General features: G+C 44.9%; 1 protein-coding gene across 2 annotated transcripts; it reads right to left on the bottom strand.

Annotated features, from left to right (window-relative positions):
* Positions 1-12,663: 12,663 nt before the first annotated feature.
* On the bottom strand, positions 12,664-18,821 carry LOC142097525 (uncharacterized). Of its 2 annotated transcripts, none has more exons than XR_012678200.1 (2): positions 17,945-18,821; positions 12,664-13,578 (listed from the first exon to the last, which is right to left on the bottom strand). XR_012678200.1 is itself a non-coding variant. In XM_075179433.1 (2 exons), exons 1-2 carry the CDS (start codon positions 18,732-18,734, stop codon positions 14,652-14,654), a joined length of 1,680 nt encoding a protein of 559 aa, XP_075035534.1. In that variant the 5' UTR covers positions 18,735-18,821; the 3' UTR covers positions 14,542-14,651. The 2 variants fall into 2 exon arrangements, 1 of the variants encoding a protein (XP_075035534.1); XM_075179433.1 differs by lacking the exon at positions 12,664-13,578 and adding an exon at positions 14,542-15,541.
* Between the last annotated feature and the right edge of the window lie 254 nt (positions 18,822-19,075).

Here is a 19,075-nt window from a genome sequence, read left to right as displayed (position 1 = left end):
AGTGGTCCCATTTTGCTTGCAGTTCTGATGACAGGAGGATCGTGTTTCAAGTAGAGGATCAGTATCTTTAAAATCCTTAATGCTATCAAACACTCTATTTATTACTTTTACTACAGAACCTTTATCTTAACACCTTTTACCCCTACTTCCAGGTTTAAGTTCCCATTTGTGTTGCTCCACATATAATCCCCGTTTTCTTCTCCCTGCCTGCCATTCCATGCCTTAAACACACTAATATTGCCTCACGATCCTCCCTAACCATCACAGCCATCCCTTGACTTTAGCAAGTTCCGTTCACCAGCGCCATGTCACACCCCAAGAGGTCCAGAGCCATCCCCACCAGATATGCACAGCTGACTCCCCCCCATCCGGCCGATCATACCCAGCCACCGCAGCTCATCCTACCTGCACGAAGTCAGCAGAAAGAGGATACCAGAGAGCGGCCGCGTCCACTTCCAGTATGGCGGTTGTCTCTTCTTGTGTGAGAGGAAGGGCGCGAGAGAAGGGATCCCCTTCCCCGCCACCCCCCCCCCCCTTCCCAACAGCCAGTGCAAAATCAGTAGGGAACACCAGAACAGGGCAACATAGCAGTGGAGGCAGCACAAGTACAGAGAGGAGGGAATGCACAGTCAGTGCCCCCCCACATCAACAGAGTCACCTTACAGGGGATTAGGTCCTACCACATATGACCCCATACCGCCACAGCAGGGTATGGCCACTCCAGATAGAGACGCAGTTCCAATAATGGGCAACACACAAGCGGCATATCTTCAGCAATCTGACCTGCCCCCCTCGGCCATGAGCAGGTCATCCTCTCCCACACACATTTCTGACACAATGCACGGCCCTGTGTCCGCAGTCGGACGAGGGCCAGCTTATTACCCACTGGGGTCCAGGGACACACCTCCACCCGATCTGCCACCCTTACTTTTTTCCCTAAGGCGGATCATCAAGTGCCAGCAACTGCGGCCAACTTTACAGTCCCCACCTCCAGATCAGTCAGGTCGGATACCAGCCACAGCTCCTTGATTATTCCTTCCACACGGACAAACGTAGGGCCACTCCTCCCCTTGCCAGCCCCAGTTCAACACTTAGATCAAGGAGATTTATGGCCCTTTCCCCTCACTGCACTACATCAGACTAGCAGTTCCACAACCACTAATTGCTCACTACCGTACCCCTTACCCGATGTAGTCATCCTGGCCCGCATCAATGATCCCTGGACAGCTCCATACCCATACACCTCAGGACAATACACCTATTTCTATCCCTGCTTATCCTTCACTAGTCCGGGCCTATACTCCGTCCTGGATACCCAAAGTCATTATGCACAATGCCAGTTTCAGATCATTCGTAGTGCACCACCTCCACCCGGGTTCCTACCGGTGTGGGATTTACCCTCACATAACCTACCACCCCCCCAATACCCAGTCCACTTACTACACTGGATACCAATACTGACAGTTCTTCTCATCTAGTTCTTCAGGTAGATCCTCCAGCCCCCGAGGAATGGATACACGCAAGAGAGACATTGCAGATGGCGACTCCCAATCAACCCGATACTTCACTCCTTACAACTGACCAAGAGATGGTTACAGACACAGTAGTGGCTGCTCCAGACACAGCTGGTGAGATGTAGTGCTCCCTATATCTATAAAAATAGATGCTTCGCATTCAACAATGCATCATGCAGCAGAGGCGAAGCCTGCAATTACAGACACATATGCTCAAATTGTCATGAAGACCACCCCGTTAAAGAATGTCCAAAAAATAGTAGAGGCACTGGCCGAGGGTGTGGCAACCCAGGAATTGACATGTAAGGCTTACTCCCCCATTTACCTCCCAGTTCTGAATAGATGGCCGTGTCTGTACCCCAACGCCTCTGAGTCTTCCTTTCTTTACTATGGTTTTAGAGACAGTTTCAAACTTCCCATCAAAAGAAGAATATCCACAGGATTGGTTAAGAACCTATGATCGGCCCTCCTCTACCCAAATATACTGGCCCAGAAAGTCAGCAAGGTGGTTAGCCTCTGACACATGTTGGGCCCTTTCCCTTCCCCTCTCCTCCCATGCTCAGTAAAGGAATAGTACCAAAGACAACCATCGGAATGTTTATGCTCATACAGCATCTATCCCACCACCAGGCAGCACCGTGAATGGCGCCATCGATCCCATAATTAGCACAGTGACAAATCAATCATTTGACAAAGCCCTGTCACTCATTAGGAATTTATAGGTAGGCGCTTTGATGGCAAGATTAGATACTGAATCCGCATTTCAGTTACTCACTGACGGAGAAAATATAATTATATAAATTTTATATTTCATTTTATAACATAAGAACAGATACAGCCACAATTGAATTAGAAGGTGACTAGGCACAAAACTCTCCTCCCCCCAATACAAACAGAAGGTTTGTGAACGCTTGTGCAAGTCTGTTTAGTTGGTCAAAATTAACATGTAAAAGACTGTGATTTGTTTCCTGTGGAAAGGTAAACTCCACCCAGAAGAGAAGTATTATGTTATGTAGCAAAGAGCACAAAGGCTCTCTTGGTGTCCTGCTCCCATCCGGATAAGACTTGCAGACACAGCTCCTAGCTGAATATAACGGAAAGTAAGTTGTCTGGGGCATGGGAAGGCCCTAGCTAGTAGGAAAAATGTAATTGAATGGAAGGTGAGTGAATCTGGAAACATAGTTTTGTGATGTTTTGTAAATGGAGTTAGAATGTAGCTGAGATGTGGAAGTTTGTATACAGATGGAAAATATGAATGGAATTGGATGAGTTCAGATAAAATGGTGTTAGTGCAAGAGTTATTTGGAGTTTGTGTTGGTTTCAAAAGTTAGACTTTGGTTTGGTATGGATAGTGTTGCATAACTGCATGCCTTGCAATAGTGTTTCAATGCTGTGTAGAAATAACATAGGTAACGGTATGGTGTTAGTCTGATTTGTATGTGATTATGTAGTCTAATAATAACTGGGCCCTGTTGCTATGAAAGTTGCATTGGCAGTAAATGAGGCCATTACAAGCACATGAGATTAAGATGGCTGACAATGTGTTGACTCCAGGAATGCTGTACAGTTCCTGGAGTTCCTGTTATATTTAGGATGGATTGTTGGTTTAAATGGTAGCATTTGTCATTGTTGCAATTTTTTTTAGAATAGATGTCTTTTATGTAAAATAGATATTGTGGTGGATTTACAAGTATATTATTAGAGGTGTAAGAACTGGACCCTGTTCATTGATAGTATTGTTCAGGAAGTGGTCAGATTGTTAAAAGGAAGTATGTAATTTAAAACTTTGAAATAATGTGGTTTATTGCTGAAGAAATTGAAATTGTTAATATGGCAACATGGAGGTGATCTAGAAGCTACCATGCTTGTAAAATGGCTGCCATCTAGAAGCTTCCATGTGAAGGGAATGTGGATAGTGAATAATAGCTGTTGGACTTTGAGATAAATGAAATGATAGATGGATAAATGTAGAAGTTTTGAGATAAATGTGAGAAAATTTGGAAGTTAAATACACAATGACTTATATATTTATCAAACAGGCTATTGACTGCAATGTATTGTATGAAACGAAATCTGTTGAGTTTGTATAAATATGCTGTTTACTGTTTTATAATATATGCATACATTTTATACTTAGAATGTTAATTAATAATACATGTTTTAAATGAAGCTATATCTTGACTGCAGCTATTCTTGAAGAGATAAGCATAAGTTATTATATGAATATTGGTCCTGTCAATTTAAAGGAAAATAAAAATTATATTTCTTAGGTTAAATCAGAATCAACCTTTCCCAGGAGTTGGTTGACGGTAACTGGATCACTGATAAATAACGTCTGGTATGAATTTAGTTAAAGGAAATAGAGCAGTTTGCTTATTTATATAATTGCACAAGCACTTATGTTTGATATTGTGTATATGTTGAGATATGAAATCGTTATTTCTGAGACCAGGGTAGAAAATTTGGTTTTTCTGTTTTAACCTTTCTAAAGCAAATGCCTATTTTTGATGAATATATCTGATACAATGAGCCTTTGTTTACGAAGCCTTTTGGGTATTGTGATGTGAGGAAATGGCTTGTTTTGAGGTTTATACTTTTTTCTTTGGGAATGTCTATTCGGCGTCTGTCTGAAGTATTCATGCCAGTCAGACCTTTTGACTTGCTAGTGGGTCTCCTGACTCTGAAATAATATCCAGGATATCACAGCAAGGTTTTTAAGAATTTCACAGCTAAGTGTAAAAGTGGCTTTGCAATGCATGTAAATCCATGTTTGTGTAAACAGGTTATTTCCTGATGCTAAAAATAGCCTGTGTCTAAATTGTATAAAAGGCACTACCTTGTATTGGAAACTTGTTTTTCTGATTTTCATCTGACCTGATCACTGGTACCTCTAACCGGTGTGAGAGTAAATAAACATCACTTGCTTCAAAGACCTGCTTGAAAACATCTTCAGTATTGCTGTATTCCTGTGACCTGCAGATTAGACCCTAGATCTAATCCTTTCTCCGGCTATCTCTGAGGTTTGGACCCAAGCTTTTCCAGTACCACCGCTCTGCCTGCTACCCATACAGCCCTGGTCAGTGTGATAGGCCAGGGGAGCATCCATCCACAGCTTCCCTGATCCATAGTAAGAGGTCAGGAGTAGCAGCCCAGGTACACCAGCAACAAGATACGCTAGCAGCATCAGTTATCCAGAAGAAACCCCATTCTGGATGCCGGTATAGGAGTCCAGGGTTGGCAGCCTTTGTAAGCCCCTCCTACTGTGGCAAGAGGGCACATTTTGGAATAACGAGAGGGAACGGTGGCAAAGTAAGCCGAGCCGGTTCCAAGCAACAACAGACAGGGTGGCATAGGCGGTCCATCCTGTCACAGTAATAGTCATAAGTAACGTTATTATATGGTCATCCATACATTAGCCAGACTACTAGAGAGATTAAAACCCCAGACACCCTATAACCCTTTTACATTCACGCTTCACCCCTCCTCTTTCAAATTTATGGGGTTTAAAATGCTAGAGAAATTTAACATAGAAAGGTGTTTGGCCTCATGCGTGTTCTTTAAGACAGGAAGAACCACCGTCTTCATAACTGCAGTGAGAGGAAAACTTCTGCAAGCACATGCACAACCTTTCAAGCAGGAAACGCTTGCACATCTGGAGGCAGGATAGAGTGCGGCTGAGAGAAGGAGAGACTGAAGGGATCGCCACACACAGAAACATCCCCACCAATTGGGTAAGTGTTTAGAATCTCCACCAGCTCTTCTCACAGTCTGCAACTGCCACATACCACATCAGCACTTGTTCTTGTTATAACACATTGACATTCTATATATGAACTATATATGCGATTTAGCATTGAGATTTTCTTGTAAATTAAGTTGTTTTATGAAGCACACCGCTTTACAACAGAATATAGAGGACTGCATTATTTGAGCCTTTATTCACTTATACACGAGCCATTTGTTATTTACTCTGGCGGGGGCCACTGCCTGTCTGTTCATCATGTGATAAAACAATTAAGACTTGTGTTCCTGGTTCTAGCTCAATCTGCATTTTGAAATTAGGCAGTCAGCCTATTACACTTGAATTGAACAGTTTTCACCTTTGTGCATCTAGCATATTGGACAGTGCTTAACGCATGGTACTCGAGCATATTGTATGTTTTGATTTATGCAATTTCTTTTTTCTTAGTGCACTGAGGTTTTGTATATTATGTACCATACTGTCTTTCTTTACATAGATGATTGTACATTAACCCTTACTGGTGTTTTTGTGTTAAGACGCAATACACGCTCAGGCGCCTTTGGATTCCAGAGGTTTCACCTCTTGTATTTTTTGTAGAGCGTTCTTTAAGACGTTCAGCTCCTTCCTGCATTGGTGCATACAAGCAGGAACAGGCAACCATGGGATAGCACACTATCTAGACGATTTTCTGTTAATGGGTCCATCTCTATATGCGTGGATACTCTTTTTGCTGCCCAAGCGTTCTTTCACACGATGGGGGTTCCTGTGGCCCAGCACAAGATGTAAGGACCACTGACCAGAATATTGTTTCTCAGCATTGAGATTGACACCTTCGAAAGTTGCTGTAGGCTACCCCAGCATAAAATTAGGAAATTAGAAAATCTAATCTTGGAGATACAATCCTCATCTTCCTGCACCCTTCGTAGAATCCAGTCACTCTTAGGCTCCCTGAACTTCTTCTGCAGAGCAATACCCATGAGCAGAGTTTTTTGTGGAAAGCTGGAACTGGTCACAGCCGGCTAAACCGGCCCTAAGCCCATATTCATCTGGGGAGGAAATCAGGGTGGATTTGAGAGTTTGGATGCGCTTCCTAGCACACTTCTATGGTAGCAGAATTTGGCCCTTTCAGCACATATCGACCATGGCCCTGGACTTACACATGAACGCATCAGATTCGAAAGGTTTCGGTTTCTTCTTTCAGGGGGAATGGTGTGTTTCCCCTTGGCCACAGTCGTGGAAGCAGAATGGTCTAGTGCGCAACCTCTTAACTCTAGAACTCTTTCCTATCATTGTAGCCTTGGAACTATGGGGTCTCCGTCTCCACGACAGGAACGTGTTTTTTTTGGTGCAATAACCGTGGCGTGGTCCAGGCAATCAACGGTCAGGGCGCTACATCCTGTCCCGTTAGGTTTCTGTTGCCTCGTTGCCTGGATTACCGCATCAACTTTCGCGCACACCACATTCCCTGTGTGGCCAATAGAATAGCTAATGCGCTTTCACATTTTAAATGGAATTTTACATAAGGGCCCTTGCAGTGACATCCCTGGCCTCGTCCACCAGAGTAATTTATAGTTTGGCGTGGCAATGATGGTTAGTCTTCCAAACGACGCGCCCCTCCACCCACTCCGACCCATCTGATGATATGTGCGAGTTCATGTGGGATCATTACAAAGAGGAAATATCGAAAGCATCAATGGCCTCCACTTTGGCAGGAATCTCTTCATGACCAAATTACAAGGCGTCCCGGATCCCACAAAAAGATTCCTCGTAGGCAAAGCCTTAAAAGGTTGGGAAAAACTCCACCCTGTAATAGCAGCCAGTCATAGACCAATTGACGGCCCCATATTAGCCCAAATGGTGTTAGCACTGTTGGAGATTACCAGAAATACGTACAAAGCTTTGATTTTCAGCGCTGCATTCTCCATGGCATATCATGAGGCAAATTAGTAACACGATCCAAGGAACATCCAGGTACAGCATAACTAGCAAAACATACTATATTTTTACCCTCTGTTATTAAAAGCAAACTATTCAGTTCCAAAACCTACCAAATGGGAAGAGGCCACTGGCTATCGCTATCAGCCCAGGCCGACCAAAATATTGGTGGCTCTATGTCTAAAAATTTGCCAACTTACACCCACAAAGTTCCATATGGTTGATACACAGGAACAGCTCTCCCCTTACTATTTTCAATTCAATGCCCTTCTAAAATGATCCCTAGCCCACATTGGCTTAAACCTGGCTTCATATGGCACGCATTCCTTTAAGATAGGGACAGCTACTGGTGTGGCCTCTGGCAGAGCTACAGCCCCCAAGATTCAGTCTTTAGGGTGGTGGAAATCTGACATATACAAAAGATACATAGTCCTTTGACGGCAACCCAAGGCTCCTCCGCCTGCCCTGTTTTCTTCTCGGATCAAGGCCTGATTAGTAGTGTGCCTCTGAGGTTTTATAGGTTTTTACCTTTGTTTGGGTCAAAGCTCCCCTTTATCTCCTATTCTCTCTGTAAGAGTAATGTTCCAATACTAAGGTATATTGGCACTGTGAGTCAAACTTAGTTTAAGTTATATATGTTTTTTGTCCTAGGCATGCCCAGCAAACGGACGCAGATATGGGTAATCGGGCACTCTTGTTTTGGGGGGCTAAACACATGATGGACAGCAATTGGTCCTTTTTACGCACCCCCGTAAACATAAAATAAGTAAGAATGAAGGACATGAAATGGGCAGCCCTCATGCTCACGCTAACGCAGGAAACAAGTTCATACTGTATTCCCGACATTTTAGTGGTATATGTAGGGAGTAACAATGTGGGATCATACACAGCACTGGCTCTCATCATCCAGATAAGGGAAGGCCTGGAAGACATTGTGGGACGATGACAACAAATGAAACTTGCTGGTCAGACATAATACCACACCTAACCTGGAGGTCAGACATCCACCCATCGTCATGGCACACATAATAAAGAAGGCCAACAAAGCCATAGGACGAGTCCTAAAGAAACTAGGGGGAACAGTCATAGAGCATCCACTACTGGACACAAAAGCAGCCCACCTTTTCAGAACAGACAGGGTTAACATGGATATTCTTAGAGCAAATTTTCTGGAAGCTTAGGGCAGTGGTTAGGAAGTTAGGTGGCGGGCCGTGATCCTCCATGTTCACAGTTTTTTAATTCATTTGGTAGGAGAGTAGCTCAGTCAACAGGCAGATAGCATATGGTGCTAGTTTACCAGCATTCTTGAGTCAATACACCTTTTGAAGTCACCAGACTCTTGGACCTCTAGCAAGGAGGATCCCTTGGCCTGCTGAGCGGTCACACACCACTGTCGAGTCCAGAAAGTTAGTAGACACTATTTGACCCATTTAGCACTGGCCAATAGATAAGGTAGAACCTGGGTTGGTGATACAATGATCTCACCTTTCCACCTTTATTGGTTTTGCAAATTGTAGCTGACTGCTCTCGCGGCCACCAATGGTTCATGTTAAGGTTCAATAAACTGCGTTCTTTTCCAAACTTAAATTACTTGTCTTGTCGTTATTTTGGTTAGTACATGTGATGTATAAACATAGGTTTGTGGGGGGGGGCAGGTGCTAGGGTTCTTAGCGCCCTAGGCAAAATTTCAAAATACCGCCCCCCCACCCCAAGACATGCCAAATACCCACTTCCCAGACCCTCACACACTTCACTTTTGGTAAAAAAGAAAAAAGATAAGCCTTACCTCCTACAGCGGTTTGGCTGCCGTGATGTTTCATAGAGAACATTGTCCAGACTACACTGCTGTCCAGGGGCAATCACAGGATTTCTAGAGGGGAAGTATCCAAGTATTAGATATGGGAACAAAAACTTGCGAGAATGACCCATCACACTGCTCCCCCTGCAGCACACTGCCCCCCCCACTGCTTGACCATGTCCCACCCTGCAGCATACTGCCCCCCCCCGCTGCTTGAGCATGTCCTCTCTTCCCCCACCGCAGCACCATGTCCTCTGTCCCCCCACCGCAGCACCATGTCCTCTGTCCCCCCCCTGCAGCATTATGTCCTCTGTCCCCCCCCTCCTGCAGCACCATGTCCTCTGCCCACCCCCCCCCCCCCCCCCCCCCCGGCAGCACCATGTCCTCTGCCCCCCCCTGCAGCACTATATCCTCAGTTCTCTCCCCCCTGCATCACCATGTCCTCTGTCCATCCCCCCTACTTGAACATGCCCCCCGCAGCGCAGCACATCACATCCATCTCTCTCTTCTCTCTCTTCTTTCTCTCTCTCTCTCTCTCTGTCTCTGTCTCTCTCTGTCTCTACTTACCATGGAGTTTTCTCCATGCTCTGCTCCTCTCTGGCAGGCGCCTCAGTGACTGTCAGGGCGTGATGATGATGTCACTCCCGACAGTCACTGAGGGAAGAGGAGATAGCGCGTCCCAGCGTTAGGGGATGGGGGCGGTAATCGATCACCCCACCCCCGCCATGGATCAAATCGTGCACTTCTATAAAGCTGTGTGGCGGCCGGTGAGTTTAACTTCCATGGCCGCCGGACAGCTTTATAGATGTGCGTGATTTTAGAGGCGCCCTCCAGAGCCCGGCGCCCTAGGCAGCTGCCTAACCTTGCCTAATGTGAGCGCTGGGCCTACGGGGGGGAAGATGAAGGAATAATCAACACTATACATTTTAAGTAAATTACAAGATATTTGAGAACCAGAACAAGCTTTTCCCATCGCCATCTCTTTTTGTCTCCACACAGAAGTAAAGAAGTAAAGAAACGTTAAACCTTAAGTGTGACAGGTTTAAAAACCTCTGGAAGACTGACAAACATCACTGCATAATTCCTGTAGACATACTTCGTTTTACACACAGGGTCCTCAACTACAATTGGATGTAAAGATACACCTTCCACATAAGCTTTATGAATCTGACTGCATACTTGTGTATTTACTTCTGTATTTTTAGTTGTTCCTGTCTTAAAATAGATGCAACCTAATATAGAGAGCGTTGATGCATCTGGAGCAAAGACATGCCCACCATCATTATTTAAGGATATCTACCGTACAGATGCGTCTGGGGAAATGATATGGCAGTGATCATCATCTACTTCTAATGTTTGTACTACCTGCCTTGTAAAGGCAAGTTTCCCTTTACAAGGCAGCGCCGCTTTAAATTTTAGCTGTCAACTCGCCGATTTCCGGCGACTTGTACAAACCGGAGTATGATACATTTATCCCCTGGGATTAAGCACATTTTTAAGTGCACTTTGAAAAATATAATGAAATCATTGAAACACACAAACTGATGGGTATGATAGACAGTTTTAATGCCCTCTCACAAATTTAGTACATAAATTATGCTAACTTGGGCAGTGTTTTAGGAGGAAATCTGTAAATGTTGAATAAATAAGGGGGTAGTACTTATGTGGTATTAGGTTCAGGGCTGGATTAACAAAGAGCCTTATGGGGCTGCAGCCCCAAGCCTCTCCACAAAAATTGGCCCAGGCCAGACAGGAGCAATCACTATGATTTTTTTCTCTATTATATTTTGTGTGCGGGCATCTGGCGTGGTACTAGCAAACTTGCAAAACTAGGTGAAGAGTGATTACTGGGGTCAATTCCGAGGACCATGAAGCGAGTGTGCACTATGAAATGCGTTGGATGGTCAAGAAGGTGCATTTGAAGAAATAAAGGAACAATGTGGGTCCTCTCAGTCCCTTAAGAAAAAATACCATCATAAATGTGGTAATTTACCATGATAATTCTGTACATTTTTTTTAGAATAAATACTTCTTCGTAATGGGCTTGCCTGTCAGTGTTCCTCCCAGTCCTGCCAGTCTATTTCTGTCCTGTCAGTGTGTCTTCATGTCCTGTCATTGTGTCTATCTACCTGTCATGTCAGTGTGCCTATCTTCCTGTGTTTTCAGTACTTCTTTTTGCCTCAGGTGGTGGTTTATGTCAACAGCATGGGGAGCACATACTACAAGTCACTTTTGCCTAAATTCCAATGTAATTAAAAATTGGCCCTGGGTAGAACAGATAGTTCAGAGTCAAAGGAATTTATTATTGTTGTTGCTGATTTTGCAGCACTTGACAGTGGGGGAAATAGGGCGCACATAAAAGAAGGACATAGAAGGTAGACAAAAAAAATGCATATATGAGAACAAAGGATACGGAGGTCCCTGCTCATGAGAGAGCTTACAATGTAATGGAAATGCAAATAATTCACTCCATTTCTGCAGCACATTGTGTATGTTATTTATATGGTGACCTTTCAGTCAACGCCTACTGGGTATTCAGGGCATGACACAGGCCAGTGCTAAGACAGCTAGAACAGATGTGGTTAATGTGACTTCTGTACTCACTAAAAGCAGGATGCACTTAATCTAGTACAGGCTGCATTCAGGCATGTCTAACACTTTAGTGATTACTGAGGTCGCGTTTAACATATCATACCAGATCAATAATTTATACAATGGCATGTTTCTAACTGCAGTGGAGGAAAGTATGAATGTCAACATTCTCTTTATGTACAGTATAGTGCCTGTGTGCTCGTCTGCTTTGTCCATCTATTTTCTGATTGTGTGCTAAAACCAGACACATTTAGCATTCTAAGCGGCATACTCAATTAGGTTTCCGGACCGCGGGAACGGGCTGCGAAGTAAATCCACGGTACCACAATGACGTGGATTTTCGTGCGCACCCCATATGGTTGCGTAGGAAAATCAGCGTTATTGCGGCACCGCATTACTGGCAGTACTGCGCAGGTTCCGGGAACCTAATTGAAGTATTTTTTTTCCATAAAATATTAATATGACTGTCTTAAGGCTATTTATATAACAAATTACATAGAGATTTAGTACCTTACTACCCTATAGTGAATTCATGTTTGGTACATACATTTCTCCTCTATACATCTTTTAATAACTTTTACAGTAAATACTTTACCTTGGTTGGAGCAAGGGAAATAACAGTCAGACACTCACTGAAGAATCCATGCTGAGTTTAATATTAACAGCACAAGAATATTGGGTCTAGCAGCAGCTCCCTGCACACAGTTAAGAGCCAATAATTGCTAAATCACCAGCTGAACCAGTTGTATTTTTGGTAAATTTTATATTGTAAGAACTGCGCTATTGATAGTGACTCTAACACCGTCAGTGTTGACACTTTGTTCCCCCCAAATGCTGTAGATATATCATGCTACTAAATATTATTTCTGTAATGCTTAAAGTTTAACTGTCCTGCAAAATACCTGACAATTATTGTACAGCCAGAGCAAAAGCCTTAAAACGCATATGGCTAATGTCCTTTTCCTTCACGCACCTTACCAACCTTTGTACTTTAAAAGTGTTACTTAATCTAATGAAAGAAAGACACAGACACGTATAGCTACTTTGGCAAAAGGTCGCAGTTTTTATTAATCATAAACCAATTAAATGAAAGTCACCTGGTGGTGGCGAGAGCAAACTGCAGTCAACTAAACAACTAATCATCTAACCAAATACTGCAATGCCCAAATGGCATTCAAACTAAACCAAGGAATACTCCCTTAACATTGGCCGGTGTTAAACAGGCGTCAGCATGACTGCTCCCCTCTGAACTCAACATTGACGGCCACGCAAAGCACGCCAAGGGATCCTCCACTCAGAAGGATCAAGAGTAATGTTACTTGAAAGGGGCAGTGACGTGCGGCCAAATATCCTAACCACCGTTGTGACTAGTCATTGACTGCACTGCTCTCCTACCATAGCTGGTACCCTTTAACGGGTTCCCAGCCCGCCACCACGAGCACAAAACCACGAACCTAATTGCTCATAGATCTCCCTGATGAAAAACCCCATCCCCTCTTTATTCAAATGAACAACGTCCGGCCGGAACAGGTGTGTATTATCCGCCTTAATGGATGGGTGGAAAATTTCTACCCCCCCCAATTCTCTAACCAGTTTCCCCGTAACACTATTAATTTTTCTTAATAATCTAGTAAGCGTAGAGGGGCGAATGGGAAACCTCCAGTATAAACGAGGGACAATGTTGGACCAACAAATCCTAATTGTAGGCCATCGTGCCCGAATAGCACGTAAATCTTCTCTAATGCTTATTATGAGGGCCAATGATTTAGTCTTCCCCACATCATTCCCCCCAAGATGCAAAACAATAATATCAGGATGTTGTGATTTTGCCAATTCCTCTTCTAACCAAGACAACAGGAATGGCCAGCAAAGGCCCCTCTTCCCCATCCATTTTATATCCACCGGGCATGGGAAATTAGACCACTCATTCGCCAAATGATGTTTTGAAGCCCAATACACAAATGAGTGTCCCATTATCCAAATGTTTATCTTCAGGCCTGTAAACCGAAGATAGAAAGAATTGGTGATCTGGAGTAGTAACAAATATTCCAAAATATTCCTGGAATATAAACCAGGGACAACACAGGCCCTGTAACCTTTACTTTTTTCCTCCTATATGCATACATAACACCAAGACACACCAGCTCTGAAGAGCAATGACCCTGACCCCTGCATACTTTAAACAAATTGTCCATATTTGCAACCAACCGCAAAGGTTTAATACCAACTTCGTATGAAAATGTGGGACAGGGGGGGGGGGGAGAATGGACCAACCAACCGGTTTATATGACTAAATATATGATAGAACTGCTTATCTAATAGCCCAGAAGACTAATATGGCCAATGATAAATAAAATTGCTTAAGCTAAAGAGAGGGGAACTACGTATGTGAGGCTATAAATGCCAACCTATTAGACTTACATTTTAAGGGGGAGGGGGCACTAATAACAGTATTACCTTTACCAATCTGATGAGGTGAAATGATGAATATATATGCTCAATGGGAATACGATATGACGCCTATACGTGCCTTGAAAACATACCAACCTTTAAAGGTTAAACAGGAGGTGGGAAATAAGTCATGGTTTACCGTATGTTACACCAACATGACAATATATTAATTCTATGGTTCTATGCCCGACTACCAACCACTGCGTGATTTATGATACAGACATGCAAACATACCAACCAATCATGGTTTAACATAAGCTATGAGGTACCAACCCAAAACGATTTAACACCCCTAGGCGGGAAATGTCACCAACCTAAACAGGTTTAATAAGATAAGAAAGTAAAGGAACGGTAACCCAGATGAAGGTGAACCAACCCAAAAAACCCCGGAGGCTCACCACTAATCAGGCCTTAATCCGTAGGAGAAATTGGGAAAAAATCCCTCCATGCCCCCGTTGAACACGGCAAGCAGCTCTCACCCTGGATTACCGAGGAAGGGGGGGGGGGGGGAAGAGTAAGGAGGAGGGGGGATAAGAACCAGAAAGATAAAAGTAAAGCAAGAGAACCAAGTATAGACAATAGAGAAATAACATATGCAAAACATGAGCATATAATTGCCTTAAGGTCTAATGTACCTTTTATAATTATCGGACTTCCATCGCCCCAACAATTTAATATCGGGTACGGAGGCCCCTCCCATGGCAGCAGCTGTAGCTGCTCCAATACGGAACGAGTGCGTTCCATAAAATTTTGGGTCTAACCCCACCTTTATCACTGCACTTTTAAAAATGGCATTAAACTGAAACTTGGACAAAGGAGACCCATCCATGTGTGCTAGCCAAGCCTCGCTATCCTTAGGCCTTATTCCTGAAAACTTATTACACCAAGCCACCGGACATATACTCGTATCATTGCAAGGGGACAAGGTGACCCAATGACCCCTACTAAACTGATCCGTTTTGGATCGTGCAATTTTTATGGAGACCTGCGTACTAGCAACTAAAGTATATTTTCCCAAAAGGGCTGTACCTAGGGAAACTCTCGATTTAGCCACAAGTTCGCTAATTCTAAATGCTCCGTGAAACGCCATAGAAAAAGCTGTGCTGAATAAAGTGGACTCATAGGAGCTAGAAGTGACCTCCGCAAGCGACATAATCAACTGCCTAAGCAAGGGAACCGTAATGGGACGCCTAGAGTCAGGAACCGAAGGGCGGGTTCTAGCCCACCCTTTCATAGCCTTGGAAATAATAAAACCTCTTGTGGGATCAACTTTTGAATGTAATTTGGCCATAAAAGAAATGCCTGCTAACGCTGAGGCCATAGCCGCCTTTTTAACACCCGTGTTATATCTTTCCCACATAAACTCTAAAATCTCCTCCGCCTGACCTGATGTACTTGGGGCCCTGGATTGTAAGAAAGCCTCCCACTGACTCCACGCTGACTGATACGCACGTCTTGTGGATTGCGCCAAGGATGACTCCGCCAACTCGATCATTCCGACTCGACCCACTGCCATGCATAGAAAGGACAAGGGATGCCGGTTAATTGAGCCAAAGGAGCTAGCTCCCTAAAGCGGCGCCATTGGAAACGCGAAAGCGCATCTGCCACCTTATTCACCTCTCCGGGTACATGTCTGGCCCGGAAAATTATATCATTTTCCAAACATTTCAGAACAAGTCTACGTAAAAGGTTCACTGCCGGCAATGACGTAGCGCTTTGGCGATTTATTGCCTGCACAACCCCAAGGTTATCACACCAGAAAACAACATTCTGGCCCGCTAACCTATGACACCATAGATCAATGGCTAAAACTATTGGGAATAACTCTAAAACCAGCAAATTTGCCACCAAACCGCTCTGACGCCACCCCTCAGGCCAAGGAGCTGCACACCACTCGTCCTGAAAAATGGCCCCAAAACCATTCGCCCCAGAGGCATCTGTGTGTAATTCCAACAAAACATTCGAGACTTGTCTCTTAGGCCATATCCGCACTCCATTGAAAGACTGCAAGAATTTGGCCCATACTCTCAAATCTCCCTTTATTTCCGCCGATAGGCGTACTCTGGCATGAGGCCTTTTTAAGCCTGATGTGGCCATTTGCAATTTTCTAGAAAAAATACGTCCCATCGGTATCACCCTGCATGCAAAATTGAGTGATCCGAGAAGAGACTGAACCTGACGCAAGGAGCTACCCTGTGAACTAATCGCCTCAGAAACCGCTGCCCCCAACTTGTTTATCTTTTCCTCAGGCAAACGACAACAACCTGCAATGGTGTCTATCTCTATGCCCAAGAATGACAAACATGTGTTAGGCCCTTCAGTCTTGTCATGCGCCACTGGGACCCCCATGATTTTGAACAATGCCGTAGCTGAAAAAAGCGTGTCTGCACACACTGCGGATGAAGGGGGACCTATAAACAAGAAATCATCCAAATAATGGGCGATTCCTTGATGACCCGTTCCTGCTTGTATGCACCAATGCAGGAACGAACTAAACTTTTCAAAAAGAGCGCATGACACTGAGCACCCCATGGGGAGACAGCGATCAATGTAGAAACCGTCCTGTAGCCTAAAGCCCATGAATCTAAAAGATTCTGGGTGAAGCGGCAGCAGTCTAAATGCCGATTCAATGTCTAACTTGGCCAATAAAGCCCCTTGCCCAAAGCCCCTAACTAAAGTCAAGGCCTCCTCAAAGGACTGGTAATTGACTGAACTGAAGCTAACATCTATTGCGTCGTTAACTGAAAAACCGGGAGGATGGGATAAATGCTGTATTAGACGGTATTTACCCGCAGCCTTCTTAGGGACAACTCCTACAGGGGAAATTATCAAATCAGGAATTGGGGGGGAATCAAAAGGCCCAATCATACGACCCAAGCTAACCTCCTTCATAACCTTATCCTTCAACACATCAGGAAGCAAGACTGCTGACCTAAGATTCCTGCCCGATGACGACCTAATTTCTCCTACTACTGGAAGCTGAAAACCATGATGAAAGCCTTGGGATAGACACTGGGCTTGAACAACATCTGGGAAAAAACTAAGCCACTTATCTAGAACTTTTAAATCAATAGGGGATGGCCCCTTAGTTAGCACCTCCTGGCGCACCGCGGCCCCTACCCACTCCTGATGACTGCCTGGTACAATCCTTAGCTGGGTGACTGCCTCGGCATTTGGAGCATACGTGTCTATATCTACAAGAGTCACCCCTTCCGCACGAGGCATTGTTATACGCGAAACATCTGTTCTTACTGTTTTTGGGAGTACTACGCCTCCCCTGGCTCTGAAACCTAGGTACTATAGGAGGCATAGCATCTTCAGTTGGCAGCATCAGTGCCATCCATGACTCAACGTCCTTACACCCAAATGGGATAGTATGCATTTTGTTTGCCTTGCTACGAAAACTCTCATCGTAACGCCTCCAAATTGTACCACCCGCGTTAATCCACAGATCATTAATCAGGTGTAGGTACCTCCACACATCCGCCCTGGTGTCCGGTCTAGACTCCACATAGATGGCAGAGAATATACAATACCCCCTCAACCAGTTTGAGAACGTTCTATAATTTTCTTCACCCATTCCTCCCTTCCCACAGGCAGCCAGCAATTCTTTTTTGGCTGCAGAGGTGAGCATAAACAAATCGACATAGTACCCTTTGTCAATCCTATCCTTTGAACTGCGACGCACGCCTCTTAACAATGCTGTATTGTCGCATCGTACCATAGGACCGCCTAAAGCCGTGGGTGGAGCTATGCCTGAAGGGGTCACCCTAGCGGGCTTCGCTAAATGCTCTGTTAAGATTTTTAAAAGCTTACGCGGACCCTGACCTTCCTCATCTGATTCTTCACTAGTGGTAGCTAAAGGAGGACTACGTGTATGTGAACGATGTGCCAAAATAGAATCACACTCACCACTTTGCGCAGATGTCCCTGGTAACGCAAGTGCTTGGGTTGATGTTTCTTCTCTTGAAGCCGAATCCCCTGCTGGCTCCGTCTGTAAGGCAGAGCTCCCCGTCACTGTGATAACTTCTGGCAATGGCGCGGCCGCCCCTCCGCCCGATACTGCCGTCACTGAAACAGAATGTATGTTAGCTACTTCAGACACAAACGACTGGTTAACCCTAACTCCTGAAATGCTGTTTAACGACTCTATTGGGACAGGCGTACCAAAGGAAAAACCTGGGGCTGGTGGGCGGGCCAGATCTTGGGAGGAACCAAACCCAAAGGGGGAGCTATTGAGATCAGGGACGGGTATATTTGTAATGCTTGCATTAGAAGCATGCCCATAACTTGAAACATAAGGAGGTGGATACGGTGCCATCCAATTCTGCATTGGCCGCTGGACCCTATCTGGATTAGGAGGAGGATACGGTAGTGACCAGGGAGGCAGGTTCCCGTGGGGCGCCTCCACCTGTGCTACTGCTGGTCTTGCCCATGGACTAAGCGTTGTGTTTGGGCTTTGCTGAAAGCTCCCAGACTGAACCAGCGCCGAGGGGTGACCCCCGACATTGATTGAATCGCTATATGGAAGCCTCTGCAGAGGAACATTAGCAGCTTGTATTGGAGATATGAAATTATACTGTATAGGGGGCCCAACCTGAGGTGGTGAGGGTGTGTGTAATTGAGAAGATAACATGGGCTGAAAACTTACATTGTGAGCCATATGAGGGCGCACTCTACCCCTGATCCATCCCTGGGGCATAAGTGGGGGGATAATATTAATTTGAGGTATACTGTCACCACTGCTGCTGTGTAACCAGGGTCTGTGACTTGTGGCAGAAACAGAGACATGCTGTGACCCCAAATTTACCTCATTCACAGCTATCAGGTGATTACCAACAGGGGAACTGTAAGAGGAAGCCAGTGCCTGCAAGCTTCCCTCTCCCCCTGCTGCCCTGGGGGAGACCTGACCTGCCAAATTGGGAGGTGGAGAGCGAGGAGGCAGGGAGGACTGGCTGGACCTAGCAGAGGTAGGAGAAGGAGATCTCCTCCTCTGCTGACTATGCTGCACAGCAGCGCTGGCGTCCCCTGAGGCAGCCAGCG

Source organism: Mixophyes fleayi, chromosome 1, assembly GCF_038048845.1.
Source record: "Mixophyes fleayi isolate aMixFle1 chromosome 1, aMixFle1.hap1, whole genome shotgun sequence".
Classification (NCBI taxonomy): domain Eukaryota; kingdom Metazoa; phylum Chordata; class Amphibia; order Anura; family Limnodynastidae; genus Mixophyes; species Mixophyes fleayi.
Note: the sequence above shows the minus strand (reverse complement) of the source record. Positions and strands in the feature narration are given on the sequence as shown.

What these genes read in the sequence shown, in the direction of transcription:
- LOC142097525 (XM_075179433.1), bottom strand. Translation starts at nt 18,734, where the DNA reads ATGCCCCAGGGATGGATCAGGGGTAGAGTGCGCCCTCATATGGCTCAC. An exon ending in AGGGACATCTGCGCAAAGTG is followed by an intron (nt 15,542 to 17,944) that starts GTGAGTGTGATT and finishes TATGCATGGCAG; the next exon opens with TGGGTCGAGTCGGAATGATC.